Consider the following 27,484-nt stretch of genomic DNA (forward strand, 5'->3'; position numbering starts at 1 on the left):
AGGGGTAGAAACGGGTTACCCTTTCCTCCACAATTAATGCTGAGGAGTAGGGCAGGAGGACACCTGGGGAAACCAGGTTCTCCACGGCAACAAGAGATCCCAGCATCACAGCTGAAATTGGCCAGGGCCACACTCCACAGCATTTTGGGCCATTTTAAGCTTGAGTGCAAAAGGGGTCAGGGATAGGTGATCCAGGCTCAGCCCCAACAACCCCCAACTGCCCCCCCCAGCAACTCCTGAACCCACTTTTGAGGAAATAAACGAATAAATAAACCCCACTATCTCCGAAGATTTGTCTTTAATGAAAAGGATTCGTTTGTCCAAATTCTGTTTCCAAAGCCAAGGTGATTGCCCGGCCGGAGCGCATCATTCCCGACGCTTCCCGACTCCGGCTGCGGTTGGGGGAGCTCAGCCCGTCCATCTGTCAGGATGGGCTGGCTGGAGGGGTCGATCTATTTGGGGTTTAGGGATCGGTTTAGGCATTTTTTGTTTTGGGGGTATTGGTGGGGAAAGATAGATTAGAACCAAATTCAAAACGAGTTAGCAAGCGTAGTCCGCCGGCATCTTCTTTCGCCCCCGACTTCCTGCGGCTCCGGCCGAGGGCGAGCTACCCGGACCACATTTGAGCCCCGCCGCGGCATGCCAGCTTCGTTCCCGGCCGAAATTTGAAAAACGGAAAAACGACGCGATCGACTGGAGGACCCCGCCAGCCGGGACTGGTCACCCGCAGAGGAGGAGGAGAACGAAGAGGACGACGACGAGGAGGATGGCGGCGCTGGTAGCAGGGACCGGTGTCCCTCCTTTGCGCGCACGGCCGGGCCGCGACCATCGCGCTGGGGCCAGCCAGCAGCCACCCCAAGGGGTCTTGCCCGCGGTGAGCTCGGTCCCTGTGGCTCCCGCCCCTGTTGCGCCCAGAGCTCAGCCACAGATGTCCAGCCACAATTCTCGGTTGGCCGCAGACTCGTACAAGAATTGCGTTTGGACAATCAGTGGCGAAGCCCCCGAGTTCAGGGCCCCGATATCCTGCGGGGCTCCGCTTCGCTCCTTAAAAGCAGCGGACCAGATCTCCGGAGCTGCGCGTACCTCGCAGACGCTCGGCAGTCGCGGCCCATCCCGGTAAGGTGGACGAGCAAGCACGCGGATCCCGACCCTGCGTGGGGATCCCCATCGCCCCTGGCGTGTGTCTCCTTCGATCGCGGCCCGGGGTCCCTAGAATAGCCCGCGTTGGTCTGCGCAGCCCAGGTCGGGGAAATCTCTGCCAGGCCCGGGGAACCCTGACTCCCCTCTCCCCGCCCCCAGCCTGGGCTCCCCAGGTTCGCCGGGTTTCCGGAAAACAGGGGCCCAAGGCGGGGTCGCATTTCCGAACCCAGGGTCCGGGCTGCTGGAGTCGTGGGTCCCCCGCCCCCGCCCAGCCCCGCGCACGCACCGGCTTGGGCGCTCTCTGCTTCTCTGTGGCTGAGTCGCGGCCGGGGCGCCGGCGGTAGCGGTGGCGGCGGTGGCTGGGACGGCGGGGAGCGCTGGAATGCGCCGCCGGGTCACCTGCAGCGCCCGGGGAGCCGGGCTGGGAGCCGGCGGGCTGGCGAGGCGAGGCGCAGGGCTGAGCCCGAGCGGGCGCCTCTGGCGGCTTGGGGCCGGGGCGGGCTTTTAGTGGGCCGCTCCAACAATACGGGCCTGGCGCGGAGAAAGGGGCTCGGCTGCAATTGGTACTGGATTTGAATAACGCCACGGGGCCATCAATGGTCATTGTGTCGGCGGGTAATGAATCTCCGCTGTCTCTCGGGCTGGCCAGGCAGCTGCAACCTGCGCTCAGGCAGCTCTTAAAGACATAGCGTGCCCCTCCCAGGGGGCCACCCCCCCTGCACAGGCCGGACCCCTCGCCCTCCCACCCCCACCCTGCATCCTAGACTCCCTATGCCCCGCCTGCTCTCTAGCCTGAACCCTTTGCCCATCGCCCCCTCCCTCTTCCTGGGCCAGGCACCCGCATCCCGGCCCTGCACTCCCATGGACCTAACTCAGGCCCCTGGCCTTGGCAGAACTCCCCAAGAGTGCCCAGGGGACTTCAGAGTCTTTTAAGACTCAACCCTGGCCTCCCATCTGTCTTTGAACCTGAGTTCTTTGGAGCCCCCCTGCCTTAAGCTCCTACCCCAGGGGCTTCTAGCTAGAGGGTGAGGGGGAACAGTCTAGAGGTCAGAGGGTCACCCCCTTAAAAGGCTATGCTGCAGGACAAGGGAGGAGGGGATGCAGTCCCAACCCCCAGGCTGAAGATGCCATCTCCAGAGACCACACCCCCACTGGGGATCTGGAGTCTGCCCTCTCCCTGACCAAGGACAAGGGCTTATTCCCAGGATACCTCCTGCAGGCTCCTGGATATCTCAGCTTTAGCAGGGTTGTGGGGGTGGGGGCAGCAGGAGGGTGTGAGAGGAACATGGAATCTATTAATTCTTGTCTTGTCATTGTCCCTTCCACTGGACAGCCCACTGGTCCAGGAGGCAGAGGCTCTGTCTAGGTCTGATATGTCCCCACCCCACCTGACCCCAGCCAGGTCTGGTGCAGAGAAGGTTCTCAGTCCACTGAGGGATGCATACCCAGTTTTCACCCGCAGAGCTCACTCAGCCTATCTCCCAATGAATCACACCGTGAAAGGAACTGGGTGGTCATTCTTCCCATACATTCTGGTCTCCATTTACCTCAGGGTTTCCCAGACGCCCAAAGCATTCCTGCCCCTGTCCTGAAATCCTCTTCTCTCCTCAGTCTGTGGGTTACCAACACAAGCCCCCCCTGAACTGTGATTCTTTTGGTCTGTTTTCCTCTCTTGGACAGGAAGTGGGTCTTACTGATCTTACTGCCTCCAGAGCCTAGAATAGTGCCCTCCGCACAACCAGGCATTGAATATCCATCAGAGACTTAAAAATGAGCCATGTAAACTTCTTGGAGTTTCTTATGAAAGTTATGAAAAGATATGGCTTCTGGGGAGCAATACTTGAAGTTGAGGCTTTATAGAGAGAGAGCCTAACTAATCAGGTCCCATCTCCTGGTAATGCGCCATCTAATAATAATAATAGTAACCATGACAAGTGCCTTATATACCAAGCACTAAGCGCCTTAAAGGTAGGAACCTCTTGACTCCTCACAACAACCCTGGGAAGTAAGCACTATTGTCAGCCCCATTTTACAGGTGAAGAAAAACTGAGATTGGTGGCAGTTAAGTCCCTAGTCCCCAGTTGGCAGGTGGGGGAGCCAGAGCTAGAACCCACTGCACACTATAGATTCCCAGCCTTTACTTAGCAGATATGGAGGGGACTGGCATAAATGCACATCCAAAACGGTGAAACTCAGGGGGCACCCTGTGTCTGTTTATAAATTATAATCCAGTCCCAGTCCCACCCCAGCCTGGCAGAAACACAACCTCGATGGAGAGGGCAAGAGTAGTCTCCGCACCAGCGGGTCAGGAGGAGCTACTTAAAGCCTTCAGTCCTGGGCACCCTCAGGGAAACTGAGGAGCCTAGAAGGGTCCTCCCGCTAGTCACTGAACAGGTATTTATAGTATGTCTACTGTGTGCTAGTTGGAGATGGCCATGGGCAGATGTGCCCAAAGGGGATGCACAGCAGAGGCAGACCACCAGGGAGGGAGAGCCGCCCACCCAAGGAGCGAGGAGCAGAGGGTGAGGTGAAGGCGGGCGGGGCGCTGAGGCGGGCACTGTTCCAGGTGGAGGGAACAGCACCGCCAAAGCTAACAAGCGAAAAAGAACTTGGTGAGTTCGTAGAAAGAAAGAGATCTGGCGTGGCTGGAGCACGAAGGGGAGGTGGAGTTGGAGCTGAGCTTGACCCTGCCAGGCCCTGTAGGACACTGGGAGAATTTGTGATTTTATCCTAAACGCAGTGGGGATCCTGAAAGACCTGACAAGTTCAGATTTACATTTTTAAAGGTTTGCTGGCGCTAGAGTGTAGAGAATGGGGGTGGGGGCCAGTGCGGGGGCAGAATAGGGGAGAGCTGGTTGAGGACGGAGACCAATTAGGCTACTGCCTGTTTGCAGGCGAGAGCTGCCAGTGGCCTGGGCTTAGGTAATGGCAGAGTCCCAAACTCTTTTCTTGACCATTCGAGTGACCTCAGTCAGACAAGGCACTTGGCAGTGAGTAACACTGAGGGAGCACCTGTGGTGTTGTATGTGGATGCTGGAGGCTGGGGGTAGGAGAAGAGAAAGATGAACAGAGTCTGATGTTGCCTGTCCAGAAGTATCCATCCAGTGGACAAGTGGACAGACAGACACACAGTGAAAAGAGCCAGCCCCAGTGAAAGGAGCAGAGCCACAGGAAAACACTTTAACTGAAATATTAACAACATTCTCTGGGATTATAAAAGACTAAGCGATTCATTCCAACAGGGAAGAAAGCGGCTGGCAGAGCAACATTACCTTGGGCTTCCAGGCAAGTGATTCCAACAGACTGAACCTTAGTTGTTGCCTCTGTGAAATGGGGCCATTATCCCTGCCTCCCTAGAGATGGTTAGGTGGTTGTGGTGTTGGGAAGGGCCAAACACACCTTGCATTTGCTTGCAGTCAGGTTTTATCATTATCTTTCAACACACACACACAAACACACACACACACAAACAGATACATCTTCAGGCTCAGGCATGCGCTCAACTCCTCCTAGCCCCTGTTTTCTCCCTTCTCCCTTATTGAGTCAGACCAGCTCTCAGGAAGGTGGCAAAGTTACCCACACTGCCAGTTAGGCATGCCCTTCCTACCAGGACTGGCATTGGATCAAGGACTAGACCAAACGCTGCACCCAGCACAAAGGATATGCTCAGTACACGTCTGTTGAACAAATGAATCAATCCATGAATGCTTTATAGGAGTAATAATTAAATGAATGGGTGGATGGACAGATGGATAAAAAACAGATAGGACGATTGAATGAAGGCTAAAATGAATAAAGAATTGACTGTGGGTACATAGTGTAGCCACTCAGCTAGGGTTCTCAGTGTGGAGCTGGAGGTGTTGCTGTGAGTCTCACTAAAGGGGGGCTTCCTTCCTGCTGCAGCCTGGATTCTGTGCTTCAGAGGTAGGCTCAAGAACCAAGCTGGCAGGCAGGTACCCAGGGAACAACTGTGGTCACAGGTCAGGTTGGTCAAGCTGCATCTCTGTTCTAGATATTTCCAGTCCCTAGAGTCCTGTTCCCATCAATCTAGGATTCACTGTGGCCTGGGACAGAGGAAAGAGCCCTGCTAAGACTCAGCGTGCCCCCTTAGGCCAGGTCCTTGCCTCCTCCCCCAGGCTGCCAGTCCCCCATTCATGCAGAGTTCTGTAAGAGTAGTCAGTGCTCTTACGTGGTGACTGGCTGACTGGCCTGCCTTGGAAATGAATTAGCAACCTGACACATCCCCGATCTCAGAAGATGACAAAGCCAGGTCACTGTCCTCACTCAGAGGGGATCATCAGAACCCCTCCACCCTACATAGTAGGTTTCAGTTTACAAAAGATCTTCCTCTCCATGAGATGAGTGAGAGCAGGGCGGGGAAGCCTTCCAAACTAAGGTAACCACCTCCCCGCACCTGGGATGCTTCATCCCATCATGCTGTGCTGTTGTCCTCAGTACACGGATCCCTCTCGGAAAGCCTGTTATTTTCCCACCATTGAATTTGTCTCTGCACTAGCACGTAAGCCCTGTGAGGACAAGGATCGTGTCCTGTTTGTTGCTGTATTCCCAGCATCTAGAATAATGCCTGACCCTTAGAAGGTGCTAATTTTTATTAAATGCCTGGGTAAAGGGACAAATAGATGGACAGATGCACGGATCATTGTAATCCACTTAAAAATGACCATATAATAAGTTCTAAGCCCTTCTCATGGGTCACTACAGGCTTTGTGAGGATGCCATTACTGTCCGTATTGTACAACCAGGAACCCGAGGCCCAGAGAGAGGAAGTAACTCCCCCAGTTACAGAGCCCAGGTTCTAGATCCAAGTCTGGCTATCAGCAAAGGCCATGTTCTTACCCACACCACCATCTGACACCTCTAATTGTTTGTCCAGCACCTGGTAATGTCGGAGCCATTGGAAGTTAAGAGTTGGGACTCAGACATATTGTCTGGTTCCAGTTGAAATGTTGAAATACTGAATATTGAAATATTCACAATTGGCAAATCTATAGAGACAGAAAGCAGATTAGTGATTGCCTAGGGCTGGAGAGAGGAGAAGTTGAGGGGAGTAGGGAGTGAAAACTAATGGGTGTGGGGTTTCTTTTTGGGATGATGTAAATGTTCGAAAGTTGATTGTGGCGATGGTTGCACAAGTCTGACTACACTGAAAAACCATTAAATTATACATTTAAAATGGGCGAATTGTATGGTATGTGAATTACATCTCAATAAAGCTGTTACTGAGAGAATAGTTAGCGCTCAAGAATCTGCCACTCACCTGCAAGATGCATCACTTCACATCTCTGGCGAGCCTTAGGTTCCTAACCAGTAAAATGGGAAAGATAAATGGCTCATGGGGTTAATGTGAGCATTAAATGAGATAATACAGTTATTATTCCCATTTTATCCAGGAGGAGACTTAGGCCCAGAGAAAGGAAGTGAGTTGGCCCAGAACGCACAGCTGGTGGGTGACAGGTAAGGGATTCCAGCCCGGGGCTCTGAGCACTGCTGCTGATTTTCGCGTTATGTTGACTGGATCAACGTTGGTGCCCCCGCCCTCTCACCCCATCACCACCACCACCACTCTCTTCCATCTTCGCCCTTCTCTTGGACTCTAAGGCACTGGCTCCCCACTGCCCGTGCCCATGAGCAGACTGAGGTCCTCCAGAGCACAGGACTCCCTCTCCGACCCCAACCCTGCTCCCCTCTTGGGGCCATGATGCCGTCTTGCTTTTGCTTGTAATAAAGAAAATATCTCGGCTACCCTTCCATGGTTGCTTGGCAACCCCAAAGGGGGGTGGGGGGAGCAAAGGGGAGGAGGGAAGGGGGAGGACTCTGGAGCCAATCTGGAGACAAAGAGTAGGATTTGGGTGACATGGAGCCTGTTCTTAGAGCTAACCTGGCCTGGCCGGGAGACGGGTAGGGGTGGGGGGCTTCCTCCCACCCCAGTGTCTCACACCAATAAATATGGATTAGGGAAATGGGCAGAGTTTTTCCCATGGGCCTGAAAAGCCACATCTGACCTTTCTACCCCCTTTATGTACCAACGTGACAGTCAGAGAGAGCAAAGAGCAGGACCCCCTGAGATGCCTCCCCCATGGCCTTCTGACTTGGGGAAACTTTTCACCCTCCTCCTTCCCCTGTCCCCAGACCAGGTCACAGGCCCGCCTGGGCCCCTGGCCCAGGGATGAGGAGGAGGCTGCTCTTCCGGTGGAGTCAGGAGCTCCTAGCCTCAGGGTCTGCCTCAGGCCCTGGCCACCTGGACTGCACAGAGCCAGGTATGAGGCCCCGGGTCAGCCCGTAAAGGCATTCCCTGCCTCCCCTGCCAGCCCGCCGCCCTGTGGCTCAAGTTCTGTGCCCCCCTCCTCTGCCCTGGCCTCCTCCATTAGGAGCCCTGCCCTCCTGCCAGGCCCCCTACAACCCTGTCCTCTTCTCTTCTTTCCTGACCTCACTGCATGTCCCGCTTCTCCATTCACTTTCCCTCTTTTCCTCTGGGGTGGGCCCCCTCTGCCTCAGCCCCCCCAAAACTAGGAAGCCCTTGAGGCTGATGTTCCTGAAGTGAAGATGGCAGAAAAGGGTTGCAAAGGCGGGAGGGTGGGGGCGGTGATCTCTCTCCCTGGTGCCCTGGCTCGCTGGCTGCTGGCCGGGGGTGGAGAAAGACCGCTCTGAATGGAGTCAGTGTGGAGACAGGAAAAGCAAACACCTCAGCCTGGGCTGTGCTGGCCTGCTGGGGGGAGTGGGGGACAGGATGGGGCAGGGGCCTGGACTCATCTCAGCCTCCCCTGATCAACCCTTTCCTGGTTCCTGAGGGCCCATGGCTTCCTGGACCCTTGGCCACAGTGTCCAGAAAGGGAGTGGGTTTAGGGACTGGGGACAAGCCCTCTAGGAGACACCTTCATCCGAATCTTCCCCTGCCCCACTGCCCAACCCCCAGCCAGTGCCCTTCCTGCCCAGCAGATGCCAGGAAAATCTGTGCCCGGGAAGGGCCGTCTGGCACCTGAGGGCCTGCCTGACCAGCCCTCCTCAGCAGCAGGAACTGGGTGGGGAAGTCACCTAATACCAGAGACGGCCCCAGCAGTGCCATCCACTTCCCAGGCCGAGGAGACCCCACAATGCTCTGCCCAGGTGAGTGCTCCTCTAGCCCCACAGCCAGGCAGTGAGGGATCAGGGAAGCTGTCCTTGTTTGGGCTCCTGGGAACCCCACGCACCCTATGCATCCCCAGAAATCTGTGACATTTTCTGTTGGACTGTCTCACTCCCTGCGGCGTATGTGGCACTGGTAGGTTGGTGAGAGGAGCCAAAGGGATGAGTAGAGGAGCTGGAGGTGAAGTCCGGGGATGGAGGGGGACAGGAGGTGCTGGAGTCTGGGGAGCAGGACTTCTGGATTTCAAGCCAGCTTTCTGACTAGACCTGCGGAATCACAGAGGCTCCTGTCGTGGTCACCTTTGAACATTTTGGATTCTAAAGATTTCTGGCACAAGCTCAGAGAGAGGTAGCAACTCATCCTGGGTGACCCAGCAAGTTGGTTGAGCTGGAACTCAAACCCACCAGTCCCCCTTACAATGCCGAGGGCAGTGCTGTTTGTGCTGTGGACGCCAGGCTCGGCCACCTCTTCTTCCCTCTCCACATACAGTTTGGTCCCTCTGGATTTAAGGGATGGGAGGAGGGGCAGGCTCTGGACAGCACCACCCAGTGCCTCTGTCCCTTTCTATCCTCTCTCTAGGCACCATGCCTAGGGCCAAGCAACTCTTGGCCACAGTCTCTTCTGATGGTCCCTGAGAAGCCATGGTTGGCCTTTGTCTTACAGATCCCAGAGAATAGGACCCCCTTAGATCTCAGTGTCTAGCCATAGTCCCTCATACTGTAATCAAAGCCCAACCACACCTTGGAAAGCAAGGCCAACAGCTGACTGCATGCCAGTGTCCCCGCAGTGCCCACCTTGAAGTGTCCTGGCTGTGGGCTCAAGCTGGGAGGACCTTGCCAAATAGAAACGTGCAGCCCTTACTAAGTCAGGTGCTACTCTAAGGCGTTCCATGTACTCCGCTGAATGGTCACCACACTCCTACATGGTGGGTTCGGTTTTACAGATTGGAAAACTGAGGCACAGAGAATTGAAGTGACTTGTCCATGGACGTACTGCCAGGAAAATCAGAGCTAGGATTTGAACTCACAGTTCCAGAGCCCTGAGCCCTTAAATGTTCTCCTAATTCCTAGGAGGCCTCCTCTAGTGGTCATTGTGTCCAATCCCCTGCATCTGGGTGTCTGCCCAGGCCAACCTCTGCTCACAGACAAGAATCAATCTAGTTTTTAAAGGCACCTGCTCCAAGGGTGGAATTTCCCTCTGGGGATAATCAGACATTTATTTATTCATAGCCTTCTGGCTGGGAGGAGGGGCCCTCCCACCCAGGATTCACCAGGGTCCAGCTGCCTCATTGTCCCTCTCTCCTTCCCCCTGCAGTATGATTAGAAGAGAACCAGACTTCCCTCTGGTCTTGACTCCACACCTCCAAGCTGTGTGACCCTGGACAAGTGACTCAGCCTCTCTGAGCCTCAGTTATGAACTGTAAACTAAGATGAATGATATACCCGCTTTGTGAGATTGATGAGGATTAAATGATAAAAGGGGAAGAAAAACTCTACTTTCAGGAATCATTTCTATAGTTTGTTCCAAGTTACTGGAAACCATAAGGAGGAAATGAGGGGTTCCCTTCTGAGTGTGAAACTCGCTCTTGGTTTTGCTTCTGCAACTACCATTTGCCTTTGATAATCGTCCTTCTCTTCTTCTGGGAGAGTGAGAGGGAGAGGATGCTGCCTGAGTGCTCTCCATCATTTAAAAAGAAAAAAAGAAGAAGAAAAATGGGGAGGTTAAGTCAGAAAGGGGTCCGTGATCACAGTACCTGGTACCTGTGAAACCTGTGAAGTGCTGAAAATGAAGTAAATCCTCACCATCACCATCATCGGCGTCATCACTGAAACCCTTCTGCCTGCGGGATCAGAGCCTCCTGCTTTCAGCCTTATACTTTAGCCTCCTTATTACAGGTAGAGAAACTGAGGCCCAGGACTTTCTCGGGGTCACACAGCAGAAAAGCTCTCAGGTCCCCTCATCCTGGTTGGGCCCCCCATCTCTTCTCCTTCGCTCCTTCCCACCTCAAGTTCTTGGGCCATGTGCCCAGGGTTGGGCCCTGGCACCCAGTCCTGCCAGGCAGGGGCCAGGAGAGAAGTGAGCAGCGGTTGAAGGAGTAGGCGCAGAGGCCCGGCGTTCTCAGCCCTGGCTCTTTGTCTGCTGCTTTGTGATGGTAAGTGCTGCTCCTAAATCAGTTCTGTGACACTGTTATTGTTGCCCAGGGCGCAAAGAGTCTAAACTTTTCCCCTGAGGTCAAGAATGTGGCCGGTCCCCAAGCCGCCTGGAGCAGGGGCCTGGGTGGCTGGGGGTGGGGCTGGGGCCTCACCCCGAGCTGGGGCGAGATGTTGGGGGGAGGGGGTCAGCAGGAACAAAACGCTTTGAAATGGCTCCTCTCCATCACTGCCAACATTGTCCGCTGCCCGCGGGGGGCCTGGCACCGCCTTGCCGGGGCTCCGGCCCCCAGCCCTGGCCAGGCCCGTCCCGACTTCTGAAAATGGACAGAAGGTTATTGTCCCTCCTCTCAGCCCTTTGTCTGCCCCAGTTCCAGATGTCTAGGCTGGGACCAGGGAGCTGACCCATGGTGGGCAGGGGGGAGGGGACAAAGGGGGAGAGTACGGGTCACTGCATCCTAAGGGGTCGTTCCCAGACCCTGAGATCCCACCCAGCCATGGCCCAGTCACCTTCTGGGCTGCTCAGCCCTGGGATTGTCCCTGTTCCCTCATCTCGCCTCCCCTTCCCGACAGACCAGGTTCCGACCTCAGGAAGAGTCAAGAGCAGGGTGCGTCGGGATTCCCACTGCTCTCCCCCCATAACTGTGTGATCTGGGCCGGGTGTGCCCCCTCTCACAGCCTGCTGTCCCCGACCACAGTTCATTCACTTACAAGAAATGACAGTGCCCTTCTATGTCCCAGCTCCGTGCTGGGCACGGGGGCACACAGGGGTGGGTGGGCCACTCAGGTCCTTCCAGATTGTGGTTAATAGTCATAATAGTAAGGAGTAACAGTTCCCACCCACTTCCTCTGTGTTGGATACCGGGCTCACCACTTTGCCCGAATTATCTCATCCTTTTCACAACAAAATCAAGGACACGGTAGATATTGTTCTTATATCCATTTTCCAGCTTTGGATACTGAGATTTTAAGAGGTAAAGTCACTTGCCCAAAGCCAGGCTGCCGGGAAGCAGCAATGCTGGGATCCTAGCCCAGGCTGACCGCCGCCACTGAGAGGAATGATCTGCTAATAAATACTTGGAAGGTGCTGAGCACAGAGCCTGGCACCACTCCAGACTCAGCCTACAGAACGGAGTGGGTGGTGGTGTTAATTCCATCCGCCAGCTTCCCATTTCACAGATGGCGCTACTGAGGCCCAGACCAGAGAAAGCAAACCTGGGGTGAGAAGGTTGGGGAAACTTAAACAGCAGCACCCACAGGGATTTTGGAGTTACCAGGGCTGGCCAGAGAGAGGCAGGCAGCCCAATCTGGGTTTCAAACCCCAATTCTGGGTGGGCTTTGGCAAGTGACTTAGCTTTAACCTGCCTCACTATTCTCATTTATAAAATGAAGGTATTCCCTACTTCACAGGACTATGGTGAAAATTAGAGAATCCATTTAAAGTGCTTAGCATGATGCCTGGCATGCAGCAGACAGTTAATGATAGCTATTACTATTATTATTCTGAATGTGGTAACATTTATCCCTTTGAACCTTCCTCTCACCTGGGGTCACCTGAGGACAAGGCTCTGTTGAGGGGAGGGGCTGTGGGTTAGCAGTTGTTGCATGGAGGGTGGGGACAGCAATACTTGTTCTTCTTGGGGTCTCTAGAAGTCCTGTGACAGGCTACCCCTGCAGGTCGGAGGAAGGCAGACGGGATGAGGCTGGGAGGGGAAGGGGCTGCCTGGGCCCAGAGGAGTTAACAGCTCCCAGGCCCTGGCCCAGCAGGGCTGCCACGCTGCAGCCCAGCCGCAGCAACGCAGCAAGAGATTTTAGCAGAGCAGCCAGGGCTGCTTCCTGATGGGCAAAACAGCTGGCTGCCTGGGGAAAACAGCTGGCCTGGCCCCAGCCTCCTAAGGACAGAGGCAGAGCCTCAGAGGAGGACAGCTCCACATCTGGGCTCCTGGGAGAAGAGGGCATGGCCGAGAGGGAGAGGGTGGTCCTTTGGGGTGGGGTGGGCATTGGGTGGGACCCTTGGAGATGGGGGGGGCATGGGCAGATTCCTGGAGCAGAGGCCTAGATATGGTAGATCTAAGTGGAATTGTGACTCCAAGTGGGATTTGGGGGTCTCAGTCTCCCCTCAAATAGGGAAGATGGCAGGGGAGCAGATGGGGGCAAGACTGTGCTCAGCCTTGGGTCCTCTTGGAACCAGGCCCAGGCTTGGAGCCTGAGTGGGAGTTAGCCTGCTGGGGCTCCTGACCCCCATCTGCGAGCTCCACCAGGACCAGGAGCGAGGTGTGGGCTCTTCCTCTGGCCAAGACCCACAAAGCAGGACAGGGGCCCAGAGAGCCCCCAACCCGGGAGACGTGAAGCTAGCGACTGGTAAGAGCTCCATCCATGCCTCCCCTCTGCCATGGGCCCCCTGCTCCCATCCTGCTTGGCTGTCAGCTGTGAAGACCCCCAACCCTGGGGTGCTGTCTGGGTTCTGGGGTATCTCTAGGCTTCCCCCACCCATTGGCAGAGAAGCGGCACCTGAGACCTCGCATTAGGCTGGGCGGGGAAGGCAGAGAGTTAATGGTGGTGTGGCCAGAGCCACCTGCCTGGGTTCCACAGGCCAGACATCCCTGACTTCTCTCTGACTTAGGGGGCTCCTTTAGCCCACCTTCCTAACCTCCAGGAAGAGGGGGTTGGCCCTCACCTTAGGTGTGCCAATCTCAGTGCCCCTCTCTCTGATGAAGGTCACTCTACAAAACCTTTACCAGTAGGCAGGCCATGGAGCTGAAGCTCCCAGCAGGAAGAAGGTGCTGGGGAAGGGGACAATTCTTCCAGGGTCTCTGTTTCTGGAAGCCAGAGTGGAGCCTGAGGCTCTGGCGCCACCACCTGGCTATGGCCAGAACTACAATGGCTGAGGGATGAGAGTGAAGATGTTGTAGGGGGAGAAACCGATGTTGTAGGTATTGGTCCAGGGTGGTCTGGTTCCTATTCACCCAGATGGACCCAAATAATCATTTTTTTCTATATATTCTACATTACCCCAGGAATGAGGACTTAGGCCCCATAGAATAGCAGCTTCAAACTTTAGCTGGCATCAAAATCGCCTGAAAGACTTGGTCTGACCTCCACTCCCAGAGTTTCTGATTCAGTAGGTATGGGGAGGAAATTTGCATTATTAACAATTTCAAGTCTGATGCTGGCTGGTCCAGGGACCATGCTTTGAGAACTACTGCTTTAGAATTTCTCTGAGTTTGGCCCAAGAGTACCTTTGCAGAGTATGTCTTATCATATTTTGGGGCAAAAAAGAGTGTAAGTAGGAGTTCAGGTGCTTGATCAGCTCACCGTAGTCAGTGACCTCATCACATTTCTACTGAGAGCCCACCCTATGTCCGGCTCACCTTGCTCTAGGGCTGGGGATTAAATGCTGAAGGAGGCGGAGGGGTCCCTGCCTCAGAACTCACAGCCAAGCAGGTCTGGTCTGTGATCTTTCCACCTGGAAATGTAAAAGGCAGCTCAAAATAAGATCCAGTACAGAAGCCAATTTCACCTTCTACTGCTCCTTTTCAGGTCTTCCCCATTCAGTACCTAATCCATCATCCAGCCCACCTGCGTACCTTTTGAGTCATCCTGATTCCTCGCTCTGTCTCTCAACTCTAACCCTACAAGGCTGTGAGCTCTGCCTCCATGATACATCTCAACCCTGCCCACCATCATCTCCCGCTATGAGACTCTCCCAGGTTTCCGTCGTTGCCCCCATGGTCCACCCTTTGAGCTGCAGCCAGAGCAATCTTTAAGACAAATCATGTCATGCTTCTGTTTACCCCTTCCAATGTCTTTCTATTGCACTTTAAAAAAAATTCCAAAATCCTGCCATAGCCCTAAGTGGTCCTCACCTCTTACCACACTCTGCTTGCTCACTTTACTCCAAATACCCTGGCCTCCTTGCTTGTTTCCACTGCAGGACCATGGCCCCACCTGTCCCCTCTGTCTGGAACACTCTGCCCCCAGATCTGCTCTTGGCTGGCTCCTCTCATGCTCTGAAATGTCTTCACTGACCCCTCTACTCAATGTCGACTCCCACCCCCAGCTACTCTCTGTTCTCATTAGCTTGTTTTATTTTGTTCATAGTATTTACTGTTCTTTGAAATGGTCTATTAATGTATCAGTTTGCTTGTTTCCTGTCTGTCTTCCCTCACCAGAATGTGAGTACCTGAGGAGCAGAGACTGTCTCGTGCACCTCTGTATCCCCAGTTCCGAGAATTCTACCTGCACATAGCATGTGCTCAAGAAATATTTGCTGAACAAATGAGATTATATTGGATGTCTTGTAGGAGTATGTCTCCTAGACATGACATCGGAGAAGGCTTTCGAGGGGGCCTGAAAGAGAAAGACCAGCTCAAGCAGAGGAACTTAAAAAAAAAAAAAAAAAAAAAAAAAGGGTCCTAAAGCATGGAGTGTTCTGGAAACTGTACATAGTTTAATTTGGCTGGGACAGGATATGGGGGAGGGGAGCTCAGAGGGGTTGGAAAAGCATCAGGTAGGCCATGAAGGGCCTCGTTGTCCCCTGAGGGGTTTGAGCTCTATGCTGAGGGCAATGGCAGCCCCCAAAGGATGTAACATCATGAGTTTAGAAAGGGCCACTGAGTGCAAAATGGTTTCCAGGGAGAAAGCCTTGTAGGGGCATGGGTGCTGGGAGGTGCAGTGTCCCAGGTGGGTGGTACTGATGCCCTGAGCCAGGAAAGTGGCAGGGAAGAAGGGAAGAGGTGGCCATGTGCAGAAGTTGAGGTGGTCTGGCCAGGATGAGGAGATGGAGTAAGCTGAGAGGCACTTGTCACCGGGGACACTCAGGTCTTGAGTTTGCGGGAGGCCACCGGAGGGGGAGCAGGTTTTGGGGGAAGACTGGGGTTTCATTTTAGACATGGAATGTGGGTCCAGGTGGGAAGCTGAGACACATGTCAGTTTTGCAGAAAGGGGGAGTGGTCCACAAGGTCAGCTGCTGAAGAGAGCCCTCTTGGATGAGGAGGAATGTCCACTGGGGGAGTGGCCAGGAGGATGCCAGTCTTGGCAGGAGAAGTTTGGCTGGAGCAGCCTTGGTGTGCATCAAGCAGTGACTGAAGGTGAGGAAGTAAGACCGAAAGCAAAGCACAGATCAGGTCCCCCTTTCCAGAGGCTTGGAGAGGGAGAAAGATGGCGCTGCAGCTGGGGGCCAACAGGCAGCTGGCTGTATTCGTATTTTAAGTTGGAGGAGATTTAAGTCCTGTGGAATGTTGAAGAAGTATCCAGAAGAGAGGGAGGTTGGTGAACCAGGAAGGGCAAGAAGATGGCTTTTGGAGCCCAAGAATGGTTCTGTTGTGAGGCAGAAGGTGCCTCTTTCATGGTAACAGGTGGTGAGGGTACAGGTGGGCTTGGGGGCAGAGGATAGAAGATTTGGGGGCTGGAAATAAGAGTTCCCAGGTGATGGCTTCTCTTTTCTCCAAAAAGTGAGTGGCAGGGAGATCTTGGCTTGGGGAGGGGAGTGGAGCGAAGGCTTCAGAAGACTGGGTGTGTGAAATGCCACTGAGGAGAGGGGGCAGGAGCACAGGGAAACTGGATTGTTGGGCTCGGTGAAAGTCCAGTTGAGAGTGGAGATAATGAGTTTGCAGTAGCCATAACGTGCCCCAAAGCAAGACAGTTATAGGGCTTTTCTAGGCAGGAGTGATGGGAGAACCTTGGAGAAGGTTGTCAGTGACAGGCTGGATCACTGGGTGGACTGGGGAGGGAAGGAGGTGAAGATGGGAGGGGTCAGTGCGTTGGGAGGAAGAGGAAGACTTGAGGCAAGGGAAGAATCTAGAAGCCCCCATGATAGACAGGATGGGAAGAGGCTCTGGGATGGCTCTGGGATGGGTGGGGTGGGGAACATTGCTTTGCTTTCGAAAGGGAATCCCGGTTCTCAGGCTAGGAGTGCCTTCCAGCAAAGGCTACCATGCAAGGGAAGGGACTCTTGCATTTCCCCAGGATGCTTCCAGGGGACCCCAAGCTTTCCATCGCAGGGCCACTGGCTGCAAAGCAGCCCTACCTGGAAGCTTTGACTGAGGCTGGTGGAGGCTTTGGGGGTGGGCTGGAGACCCGCACTCCAGGGTGCAATGCCCCCACATGCTGCCCCATCACTAGGGAAGTCTGTTCCTTGCTGGGCCCCACCCCTCACCTTGCAGTGGAGATAGTGTGCACATTCTTAGCCCCTCTCCCTGACCCTGGGAAGAGGCTGAAGGGAGACCCAAAGGTGCCAAAGGAAAGTAGGTTCCCATGGGTGAGGGGCTGAAGGAAGGAGAGCCTGGCTTCTACTCCAATCCTGTTTTCCAGCCGCAGAAACTTTCTGTGTGCCAGGCTCCACGCGTAGAATTCAAGTGCATTCAGGCACTCAGGGAATCCTTGCAAACCCTACTAGGTAAGTGGTGTTATTAGCCGGATTTTACTGAGGAGGCCCTGAGGCTCAGGGAAAGTAGTTGGCCTGAAGTCGGTGGCAGACAGGAGCTAGAACCCACCACTGGTGGCCTTCAGACCCCTCCCCTTCCCTGCCCTCTCCAAAAAGAGGCTGGAGACTCTTTTCCATCTCAGCAGGGGCCTCAGGACCCCGACTCTGCCTCAGACACAGGAGTCATCCTGCTTTGGAGGGGGGCTGGGTCATCGGGAGGGGGTGTATGGTGACCCCTAGTTCTACATTCAGTCTAAGAGTGGGCTTTGCTCTCCTAAAGGGCCGGAGCAGTGCCGGTGCTGGCGACGGAGGCGAGAACGATGACGCCCGGGAGACGCCAGGCTCGGATCGCGGCGGGATGGCGCGCGCAGGTCAGGGGATCCCCTCCCCCGGCCCCCAAGCGGCTCTTGCTCTCCGCCCACGCGTCGGCTCGCTGGTCTGTGAGGTTCCGACTGGGCCCGCCAGAGGGCGCCCGGAGGCACAGGAGGGAGCGGGAGCCGAGGGAACCCAGCAAAGGCCGCGGCCGAGTGGGTCCCACCCCGCGGGGTCTGCGGCTCAGGTTCAAGGGTCCGATGGATGGCCAGGGAATCCGGGTTCAGGGCCATCGCGTGCTCCGTAAAGCTGGGTTCCGGGGACTGTACGCCCGGGGATTCGTAGTTGAGTGTTCTCAGACGCCGGGGTGGCTTGGATGCCATCACCCCCGACCCTCGAGTCGGGAGGTGGCTGCTCCTGGATCCCGTCTGGGGCGGGTCTCCGGGCCCTGGCCCGCCGGTGCCCTTGGCCGAGGAGAGGATACTTGAGAATCCACGAATAGGAATGAGGGGTTGGGGTTTCTTTGGGGGTAAGCTCCCCCCACCCTGCTCCGGGCCCGCCTCGGCCCCGCCCCGGCCCCAGGCCCCGCCCTGGCCGGGCTGCACCGCCCACTCCCCTCTGCCCCGCGGGGAGCCCAGGGGGCCGCCGCCGCTGCCCGAGCGCCCGCCATGCGCGCTGCCCTCGCCGCCCCGCTACTCCAGCTGCTGCTCCTGCTGGGGCCGCGGCTCGAGGTCGTGGGCGTCGCGGAGCCGCCGCTGCCCGCTGTGGTCCTTGTGATCCTGGCCCGCAATGCTGAGCACTCACTGCCCCACTACCTGGGCGCGCTGGAGCGGCTGGACTACCCCCGGACCAGGCTGGCCCTCTGGTGAGAGACCCGGGCATTGGCACCCACTGGGCATCTATCCCCCAACCCAACTAGCAATGAGGGCTCCAGATGTCCCCATCTGCTCCTGCCCAGACACCACCCAGACAGGCCCCTCCCAGCGCAGACAGGCCCTCCACAACCCGAGTCCCGCGACAGGACCCCTTCTCCCCTGGCCCAGCAGACTCAGGCCTTAGGTTGACACAGGGACCTATCCCTCATTCCGGCCCCTGCTCCTTCTCTGGGTGTAAATTGGGCCTGGCCCTTCTTGTTCTTGCCCTCAGAGCTGAAACTCAACCCATGGGACCTGTGGTTGGCTTGACTTAGAGTGGAGCTGACAGGAACAGCTGGCATCTCCTGGGGCCTGATGTGGCAGAGATCAGCAGGACCAGGGGTTCCTGGGGAGCCCGTGAGGGTACTGTCAGCCCTGGGCTCCACGCTGCTCTGCAGGGGAGTCAGACCCACTCCTTCCGCTGGACTGGTTCCAGCCTCTCTCAGGAGAGGAGAGCCCCTCCTAGCTACAGGCAAAGCTCCCTCCTTGCAGTCTCTCCCCCTAGGCGTCCCCACAGGGCACTGGAATCGGAGGCCACAGTCTATGGAAGCCAGAACAGGGAGGAGTCCCAAGCTGAGGTCGAGGATAAACTGAGAGAAATGACCAAACTACCCTCCACAACACCCAAAAGTTGGGCTGGGAGTGGAGCTGTGGCCTGGGGAGGCCGCCCACAATTACCAGTTTGGGAGTTAGTTAGTTCCCACCCCTATGAGACTTGACACGTAGTTAGTCTTCAGTTCTGGGGAACTGGCTTAAAGGGGCAGTATCACCTAAAACCTGGACCCTTGGCTAAACTGCTCGCACCACCCTCTGTCATGAGAGCCCCTTCAGAAGGTGGCACTGGAGCTCAGGCCCATCAGCAATTGTCAGGGACATTCGGAGTGTGGTTTGGTCCTTATTACAACTTTCAGGTGGAGGGAAGCACCAGCTCTTTGGTCCAGTCCTGATTCAGAGTGGAGGGGGCTGACCTGTGGTCACCCAGCAAGGAAGGAAGGTAACCAGGGAATGTGGCAGGTGTGTTCTTCAAAGTTGAAGTACTTTTCATCTTTAAAAATACATTTGAGTTCAGTCATCTGAGCTCCTGAGCATGCCAGGACAGCTTATAGTTACAGAGGGAGAAAGTGAAGCCCAGAGAGGGTGAGAACTTGTCTGAGGTCACACAGCGGGTCAGAGACCTGTGATTGGGACCTGGCTGCCTGTCTTCCTCTGTAGCACACCTGCCTCCTCTGCTTCCAGGAGAGGCCAGCCTCACAGATGTTGGTGCTCCAGGGGTCAAGGCTGCCTGGGGCTTTGGTCCTTCTGTGGCTGTGCCCCCTTACCCTTCTTCCTCCTGTGTCCCCAGGTGTGCCACGGACCACAATGTGGACAACACCACAGAGATGCTTCAGGAGTGGCTGACTGCTGTCAGCGATGACTATGCAGCTGTGGTCTGGAGGCCCGAGGGGGAGCCTAGGTAGTGATCTGAGGAGAAATGTTCTGGGGAAGATGGGCACCAGCTGTAGCCCAGAGAGGAAGAGGGACAGCCTCGAGCCACACACAGCCTCCAGGCCAGGGCTCTGTCCACTGCCCTGCAGAGAGTGGGAACACACGCACCTACCCTATGAGAACATCTCATCCCTTTACCCGCTCAGGCTCTACCCAGACGAAGAAGGCCCTAAGCACTGGACCAAAGAGAGGCACCAGTTTCTGATGGAGCTGAAACAGGAAGCCCTGACCTTTGCCAGGGACTGGGGGGCTGACTATATCTTGGTAAGAAAGCCTGACCTTTGTTTGGGCTTCCCACAGACAGTGGCATCTGTCCTTGACAGAAGTCTTGGCAGAACTTAACCACATGTAGGCTGGATCCTTCAGCTAGCAACCTGGGTCAGAACCCAGATCGGACATCCCTATGCTTGAGCTCAGACTAAGTACTAAGCCTGGATCCCTGCGGCAGATCCCAGGATATGTCCTGAGGCTTGATCCCTGGACTAGAGCCCAGAGTATAAACTGAGCCTGCTTCACTGGACTAGAGCTCAGACTAGGTCTTTGGATTTACTGCCTAAAACTTAAGATAAAGTTCTTAGATCAGCAACTCAGGTATAATCTGTGGATCTAATCCCTGAACCAGTGCCCTAGACTAGATCCTTGGTCTAGAAATGGTTCTACTGGTTTGTAGGTTAGACCTCTCTAAGAGAACCCCATTGGATCCTGGGAGACATTCTACATCTCTGGAAATCTGGAGAGATCCCATTCAGTGAATCCTTGGGGGATTGCAGCCCACACAAGGCTGGAACCTGTGACAGTCCCCTCCCAAAGTTTGCAGATACAGACAACATTCTGACCAACAACCAGACCCTGCGGCTTCTGATCGAGCAGGGGCTGCCTGTGGTGGCCCCTATGCTGGACTCTCAGACCTACTATTCCAATTTCTGGTGTGGGATCACTCCCCAGGTAAGGGCGGGGATGGGGTCCTCAGGAGGCTTGAGGTCTGAGAGGAAACCCGGGGAGGGGAGACAGCCTAGAGGCCTCGGGGTCTCTAGGCCACGGCTGGGGAGCAGTGTGCTGGGGACAAAGGGGCGCCCTCTCACAGCCAAAGCCACCCCTTCCCCAGGGCTACTACCGCCGCACAGCTGAGTACTTCCCCACCAAGAACCGCCAGCACCGGGGCTGCTTCCGTGTCCCCATGGTCCACTCCACTTTCCTGGTCTCCCTGAGGGCTGAGGGGACAGCCCAGCTCGCCTTCTATCCCCCTCACCCCAACTATACCTGGCCCTTTGACGACATCATTGTCTTCGCCTACGCCTGTCAGGCTGCTGGTGAGGACAGCTCTCCTTGAGCATTCCTTCGAGGCCTCTAGGCCTTTGCACATGCTGTTCCCCCTGCTTTGCATGCCCTTCCCCACTCCACAATGCATCTTGTTAACTAACTCCTGTTTGTCCTTCAGGCCATAGCATTTTTTGAGCTCACTGCCCCAGTAGTTTAGATGTCCTTCTGGCTGTCCCCATCATGGCACCTTCATGTATTCCTTCATTAGGCAAATATTTATAGAACACCTACCAGGTGCCAGACACTGGGGAGGCAGTGGTGAGTAAAATCAGGCAGTCCTTGTCCTCCTGGCTCCTCTTCCAGTCAAAGGGTCACACAAATCAGTGTCCAATCACAATGATTATAAGTTGTCCTGGGAGCTTAGACTAGAGTTGATCTAGTCGAGGAAGGCTTCCTGAAGGTTATAAACTTTGGGGCTGAGATCTAAAGCACGAGTAGGCAGAGCAGGAAAGAGCATTTCAAACAATGGGACCAGCAGGTGCAAAGGCCCTGTGGTGGCAGGGAACACAAGAAGGCAGGTGGCAGGTGCACAGTAAGTGAGGAGGCTATGGTGCAGATTGAGGCAGGAAAGGTAGTCAGGGCCAGCTTGTGTGGTCCTGACTGGCAAGAGTCTGGTCTTTAGCCTGTGAGTGTCAGGCAGCCATCAGCAGATCATGTGACTGGATTTGAACACTGAAAAAAATCATTCTGCTGTGGGTAGTTATTTTTAAGATGAAAGTTACTAGAAAGTGTTTGGGTTTGGATGGGATAAACCCAGTTCTGAGGAAGAGTTGAAGTTGAGAGCAAGACAGAGACACTGATATCAGAGTAAGGATCTTGAGAAGGCAACAGGATGTAATTCACAGCATGGATTGACGGGTGGTAAGGATGTGAAGACTGGTGGGTGGAGAACTTTGCTGGTGGTCAGAGTGAATTAGAAGTGACAATTTAGTCAAGAAGTGTTGCCCCCCGAGCAAGCAGTGTGGCCAAGCAAGCAAGTGTTGTCATCATCTTTTTTGTGTGCAAAGTTTTGGTGACATCTGTAGTGCAGACATGCAGGAAGAAAAACAAATCTTATCAAGTGCAAAAAGTGAGTTAAGGGAAACAAATACATGGAGAGAAAAATGAGAAGAAGGAAAGGTATTTCCTTATTTTTGCATTCCTATTTCTACTTTGAGTATCAGCTACTGTTAACTGGTCAGTGGTTTGAAGGGATTTAGTGAGTGGCAGTTTTGTTTCCATCATTCACACTTCTGACACCTGCACTGGGCCAGGCTCTGTGCCCAATGTGGGGTGTGGGATTAACTCTCCAATAGATACCGTGTGTCTGCCCTTGAGGATTCACAGCCTATAGAAGATAAAGGCTAAATAAATGATTATAATAAAGATGTCAAACACTGAAGAAATAAAAAAGGCCACTTTGGTTGCCAGGTGGAGGACAGCATGGCGGGGACAGGAGAGGGTGTGGGGTTAAGCGTAGGGATCTGGGCAAGACGTGATGGTGCCCAGATCTGGGCTAGGGGGGATGGGCAGAGGTGGGAGAGATTTAAGGGGTGGAGCAACGCCTGGTGGCATCAGGTGGCTGTAGCTAGGTGAGAGTTTGCCTGCTCCTTTCTCACCTGGATCCCTGAAGGGCAGGGACTGTCTGTCTTGCTCACCACCCCAGCGTTCAGCTGGTGCTCTAGACATGTCTGTTGAATGAATAAACCACCTCCACAGAAAGGTCCCATAGATATTGTTTGAGCCAAGCCCTTTCTCCCTCCAGCCCCAGAGGTGGGGATGCCAGGTCCCAGAGAGGACCCACATGCGGGGTCATAGGACCTCTCAGCTGGGTCCTGAATGCCCTACCCTTCACTCCAGCACTCCCTTGGCCTCTCTTCTCAGGGGTCTCAGCCCACGTGTGCAACGAGCACCGTTATGGATACATGAACGTGCCTGTGAAATCTCACCAGGGTCTGGAGGATGAGAGAGTCAACTTCGTCCACCTGATCTTGGAAGCGCTGGGTGAGGGCTGGAAGCCAGTGCGCCCACCTGCCTCTGCCACTCCCCGCCTCCCCACCTGCGCCTTCTCCTCAGCCCAGACCTGGCTGGGCGGTGGGCTGGGGTCTTAGCCTCCCCCCCAATTCATTCCCTGGCTCTGGGGCAAGTCCCTTTCCCCATTGGGCCTCAGCCTGCCCATCTCTGTAATGGAGACAAGTGGATTCTGTGATCTCCTGCTGAGCATTCTGCCAAGGGGGCAGGAGTGAGGCGGGGGAGGCGAGGACTCCGGGATCACTGCTGACAAGAGCCAGTAGGGACTCATGATGGGCGTGCTTTCCTCTGCAGTGGATGGGCCCCCCATGTGGGCATCAGCGCATGTCTCCAGGCCTCCAAAGAAGCCCAGCAAGATGCGGTTTGATGAGGTATGTGCCCCCAGCCTGCAGGATTGGGGCCAGGAGGTGGGTGGGCTCTCCCCTCCCCCTGCACCTACCCCCCTACCTCCTCCAGGTCTTTGTCATCAGCCTGGCCCGCCGGCCCGAACGCCGGGAGCGCATGCTGAGTTCGCTCTGGGAGATGGAGATCTCTGGGCGGGTGGTGGACGCCGTGGATGGCCGGTGAGGCTTTCTGGGTGGGGACAGGGCCCTGGGCAGCTGAGGGGACAGGTGGTCCATCAGACCTCCCTGGGGGTGGGAAAAGCAGAGGATGAGTTGAAGGAGTTTCCTGTTCCAGGAGGTATTCAAACAGGGCCTGAGCAGATCTGTCTCAGGGAGTTCCAGGGCAGAGGGAAAAGGACAGCCCACCCAAGGGAGGAGAGCGCAGTGGTGAAGGCCCAGGGTCTGGAGCTCCTGGGCTTGGGCTCCAGCTCTGCCACTTACCAGCTGTGTCACCTCCAGCAAGTCACCCCATCTCTCAGCCCCACTGTGTAAATGACAAGTAACCGTGCCTTCTTCTTAGGGGTTTGTAAGGGTTCAGTGAAGACTTAGCCAGGGCCTGACACATAGTAAGTATTCCAAGGGTTAATAATATCTTCATTTTTATTATTAGGGTTATTCTTTTCCTTCCTGAACTTAGATCCCTGATGGGTGGTGGGAGGAGCAGGCCAGTCATGTTCCCCAGGGAACCAGGGGTCCCACGGCCCCGCATGCCTCACTGCTCTTTGCTGCATATGCACCAGCCCTCTTGAGTGCTGGACGTCCGTCCTTTGCTTGTGCCTCTGCCTAAGAATTATCTGCCGTGTGCCCCACATTCATCCTGGGGTGTATCCCCCTCAGGCTGCTGCCCCCACCTTAGGATCCCCCACGCCCAAGGCGGCTACAGTTTCCCAGGAGATGGCTTCAGGCCACACAACGCAGTAACAAGGATGAAGCCTCCTTCAAACCAGACTTCAGTGTGACTGTCTGCAACTTGCAAAGGCCGTGTGCTCCTGGACGGGTCCCTGGTGGGCACCCCTGACCCCACTACCCCGTTTCACTCAGGACGCTCAACAGCAGTGTTATGCAGAGCCTCGGCGTGGATCTGCTCCCTGGCTACCAGGACCCCTACTCAGGCCGCACGCTGACCAAGGGTGAGGTGGGCTGCTTCCTCAGCCACTACTCCATCTGGGAGGAGGTGAGGACCCTACCCTCTCGGCCGGTGCCCTCAGGGAGAGCAGGGGCCCCGTCTTCAGGCTCTGTGACCAGTGGGTGACTGAACATGCTAATGAAGACCCGGACAGCAGCTTTAAGCTTCCCATGTGCCCAGCCCTCTACCTTATTCCTCCTGCAGTCTCCACTGAGCACCTACTGTGTGCTAGGAGATCAGGTCTAAGAATACAGAGGTGAGCAAGGAGAATGCAGCCCTGGCCCTCCTGGGGCTCAAGGATCAGAGCAGCACCCAGAAGTCAACAAAGATCTCAGCTTGTGGTGGAGGGGGGATGTACAGGCTGTTCGAAAGTGTGGACTCCTGGCCTGGTATGGGTTCAGGGTGGGCCTCCTCCTTGAGGGGCAGGGACAGGAGCCTTCTCAACAGAGGAAAATGGTGGGGGCAAAGGCCCTGGGGTGGAAGGAGTTGGGTGCGTTGGGATGTGAGAAGGAGAAAGGCCTCGGGCTTGACTCCAATGGCCCAGGGCTGGGGGCGTGAGTGCTGCATGGACATGGCAGGAGAGGACTTGGGACTGGTCCTCCAAGGGGCGCCCCCTCCAGGATGCAGTGCACAGACCCACTCTTTGTTTCTATTTTCTACTGTAGCCAAAATATATGTGGTGAGCTTGTATTTCTGTTTTTCTGCTGTCTCTGAACAGATGGAAGGATATCTGCATCTTACCATTCACTGAGTGGATTTCATCTTCTTTTCACATTTCTAAAAGTTACAAAAAGTACCTTTGTTAGGGATGTTGGGGGCCAGGGTCTTCCCCGGCCCCCACCCAGCCCAGCTTCCTTTAGGAAGCTCAGGAGGCAGAAGTGGGGAACCGGGCCCTGGGGTCCAGCAGGTGCATGTTCAGATCCCGGTTCTGCCGCTTCCTAGCTGTGTGTCGTCGAGCAAGTGGTCTCACCTCCCTGTGTCTCCATCTCCTTCCCGCAGTATGGAGGGGCCCTGTGGCCCCTGGGATGTTGTAGGGCCCAGTGACGGCAGAGGGATCCTGACTGCCATCGTGATCTGCATGGAGAGCTAGACTGGGGGCCTGCAGGGCCTTGAATGCCATGTTCGAGCAAGGTGTTGGGATTTCAATCCCCAGGCGGTGGGAGCCCCAGCAAGCTTTGGAGCAGCTGAGTGACACAGCCACTTGGCCTATAGCTGAGGCCAGGAGAGTCTGTCAGGGTCAACCAGGTGGAAGGGGACAGCCCGAGTCTAAAGAGTCACCCCCCAACCCCCATGTACCACAGGTGGTTGCCCGGGGCCTGGCCCAGGTCGTGGTGTTTGAGGATGACGTGCGCTTTGAGAGCAACTTCAAGGGGCGGCTGGAGCGGCTGATGGAGGAGGTGGAGGCAGAGAAACTTCCTTGGGACCTGATGTAGGCAGCCTGTGACCCCGGGGCAAGGGAGAGGGCTGGGCCTCTGGGGGTCTGCCTGCTCCTGCTTGGAGCCCTGGCTAGACCTCCCTGCCCCTGAACTGGCCCTGTAGATGGGGTAGGAGGAAGGGTCCTGTGACACCTACAGTGACTCCTGGAACCCTTGGTGTCACCTGCAGCTACCTCGGCCGGAAGCAGGTGAACCCTGAGGAGGAGGCGGCCGTGGAGGGGCTGCCGCACCTGGTGGTGGCCGGGTACTCCTACTGGACACTGGCATACGTCCTGAGCCTGGCTGGCGCCCGCAAGCTGCTAGCCTCACAGCCTCTGCACCGAATGCTCCCTGTGGATGAGTTCCTGCCCATCATGTTTGACCAGCATCCCAAGTGAGCCTCAGATGGGGGCAGGCCAGGGTCATGTGAGGACACCTCAGCAGGTAGTAAGTCCCGTCACTGGGCGGGTAGGGAGACTGAGGCTGGCAGGGGTGAGTCCTTTCCTTCGGGCACCAAGGAATAGCCCCGCTTATCCTTGGAGTCAGACCAGTCTGTGTGAATTCTGTGATGCCCTGTGGTTTTCAGTCAAGAGACTTTCCTGTTCTGAGCCTCAGCTTCCCCATCTGGAAAATGGGGATGAGAGAAATCCCGCCTCATGTTTGTTGTGAGGACCAGATGGGGAGGGTGGTCAGGTGCTTCAGGGGTGAGGTGCCTGGCTCTGGGCTGGCATGGATCTAGGTGAAGGTGCCTGTCTCAGTGCCTCTGAGCCATCCTCCCACCTCCCAGCGAGGAGTACAAGGCACACTTCTGGCCACGGGACCTGCGAGCCTTCTCAGCCCGGCCTCTGCTCGCTGCACCCACCCATTATGCGGGGGACGCTGAGTGGCTCAGTGACACAGAGACATCCTCGCCCTGGGATGACGACAGTGGCCGCCTCATCAGCTGGACTGGCTCTTACAAGACCCTGCGCGGACCCCGCTTGGACCTGGCTGGCAGCAGTGGGCACAGCCTCCATCCCCACCCCCGGGACGAGCTCTAGGTGAGGGCAGAGCCCGGAAGAGGCCCCTGGCTCCATGGGCCTGGGTCTTCTCTCCCCTTCAACGGCTGACTGTGTCTGAGTCTCAGTTTCCCCTTCTCAGTTTTCTTGTCTTCTCTCTCCCTCTCTCTGTCTCTGTAGCTTTGGCTGTGTCTGCATTTCTCTCTCCACCTCTAGCTCCCATTCTCTCTGCCTGTCTCTGTCTCTCTGTATCGGTTGATGTCTCTCTGTTTCTGATTCTGTGACTCTAGCTTGTGCGCACTCTCTCTCTCTGTTGCTGACTATCTCTGTGTCTGTCTCTGTCTCTGCCTCTTGCTGTCCAACTCTAGTTCTTCCTACTTCTCTCCTCTTACCTCTCTTGTCCCACCAGGCCTAGGTGGTGACCCCAGAGGAGCAGGCTCTCCAGGGAGCTGAACAGGAGCCGCCACCAGGAACCACAGACCCAGCAGAGACCTGGCTGCCCCCTTGAGCGTGGCCACTCTGCCCTCTGGACCCGTCTTACATTGGGAGAAACCACTCAGAGATGAGTCCCCTTCCCCGAAGGTCCCGGAACACAAGGGCAGGGCTCGCAGGGCCTCCTACTTTGCCTGGCCTGATTCAGTGCCTGGGGTGGAGGGAAGAAGG

The 27,484-nt window shown here is 55.7% G+C and overlaps 1 protein-coding gene and 1 pseudogene across 1 annotated transcript; both read left to right on the plus strand.

Annotated features, from left to right (window-relative positions):
* The first annotated feature begins 9,770 nt into the window (after positions 1-9,770).
* Positions 9,771-9,961, plus strand: LOC123615720 (small nucleolar RNA U3; annotated as a pseudogene).
* Positions 9,962-17,273: 7,312 nt separating this feature from the next.
* CERCAM (cerebral endothelial cell adhesion molecule) lies at positions 17,274-27,471 on the plus strand. Its single transcript, XM_010951194.3, has 13 exons — positions 17,274-18,035; positions 19,427-19,537; positions 19,716-19,833; positions 20,380-20,514; positions 20,675-20,879; positions 22,753-22,872; positions 23,194-23,270; positions 23,356-23,462; positions 24,324-24,456; positions 25,710-25,837; positions 26,014-26,217; positions 26,611-26,863; positions 27,231-27,471. Exons 1-12 carry the CDS (start codon positions 17,839-17,841, stop codon positions 26,861-26,863), a joined length of 1,788 nt encoding a protein of 595 aa, XP_010949496.2. The 5' UTR covers positions 17,274-17,838; the 3' UTR covers positions 27,231-27,471.
* Positions 27,472-27,484: the final 13 nt, after the last annotated feature.

Source organism: Camelus bactrianus, chromosome 4 (assembly GCF_048773025.1).
Source record: "Camelus bactrianus isolate YW-2024 breed Bactrian camel chromosome 4, ASM4877302v1, whole genome shotgun sequence".
NCBI lineage: Eukaryota > Metazoa > Chordata > Mammalia > Artiodactyla > Camelidae > Camelus > Camelus bactrianus.

Bases quoted from the DNA above. Each gene is read 5' to 3' on its own strand.
- CERCAM (XM_010951194.3), top strand. From the start codon at position 17,839: ATGCGCGCTGCCCTCGCCGCCCCGCTACTCCAGCTGCTGCTCCTGCTG. The intron at 20,515-20,674 runs GTAAGGGCGGGG...CCCCTTCCCCAG, and splicing joins GGTGTGGGATCACTCCCCAG to GGCTACTACCGCCGCACAGC. The intron at 24,457-25,709 runs GTGAGGACCCTA...CATGTACCACAG, and splicing joins ACTACTCCATCTGGGAGGAG to GTGGTTGCCCGGGGCCTGGC.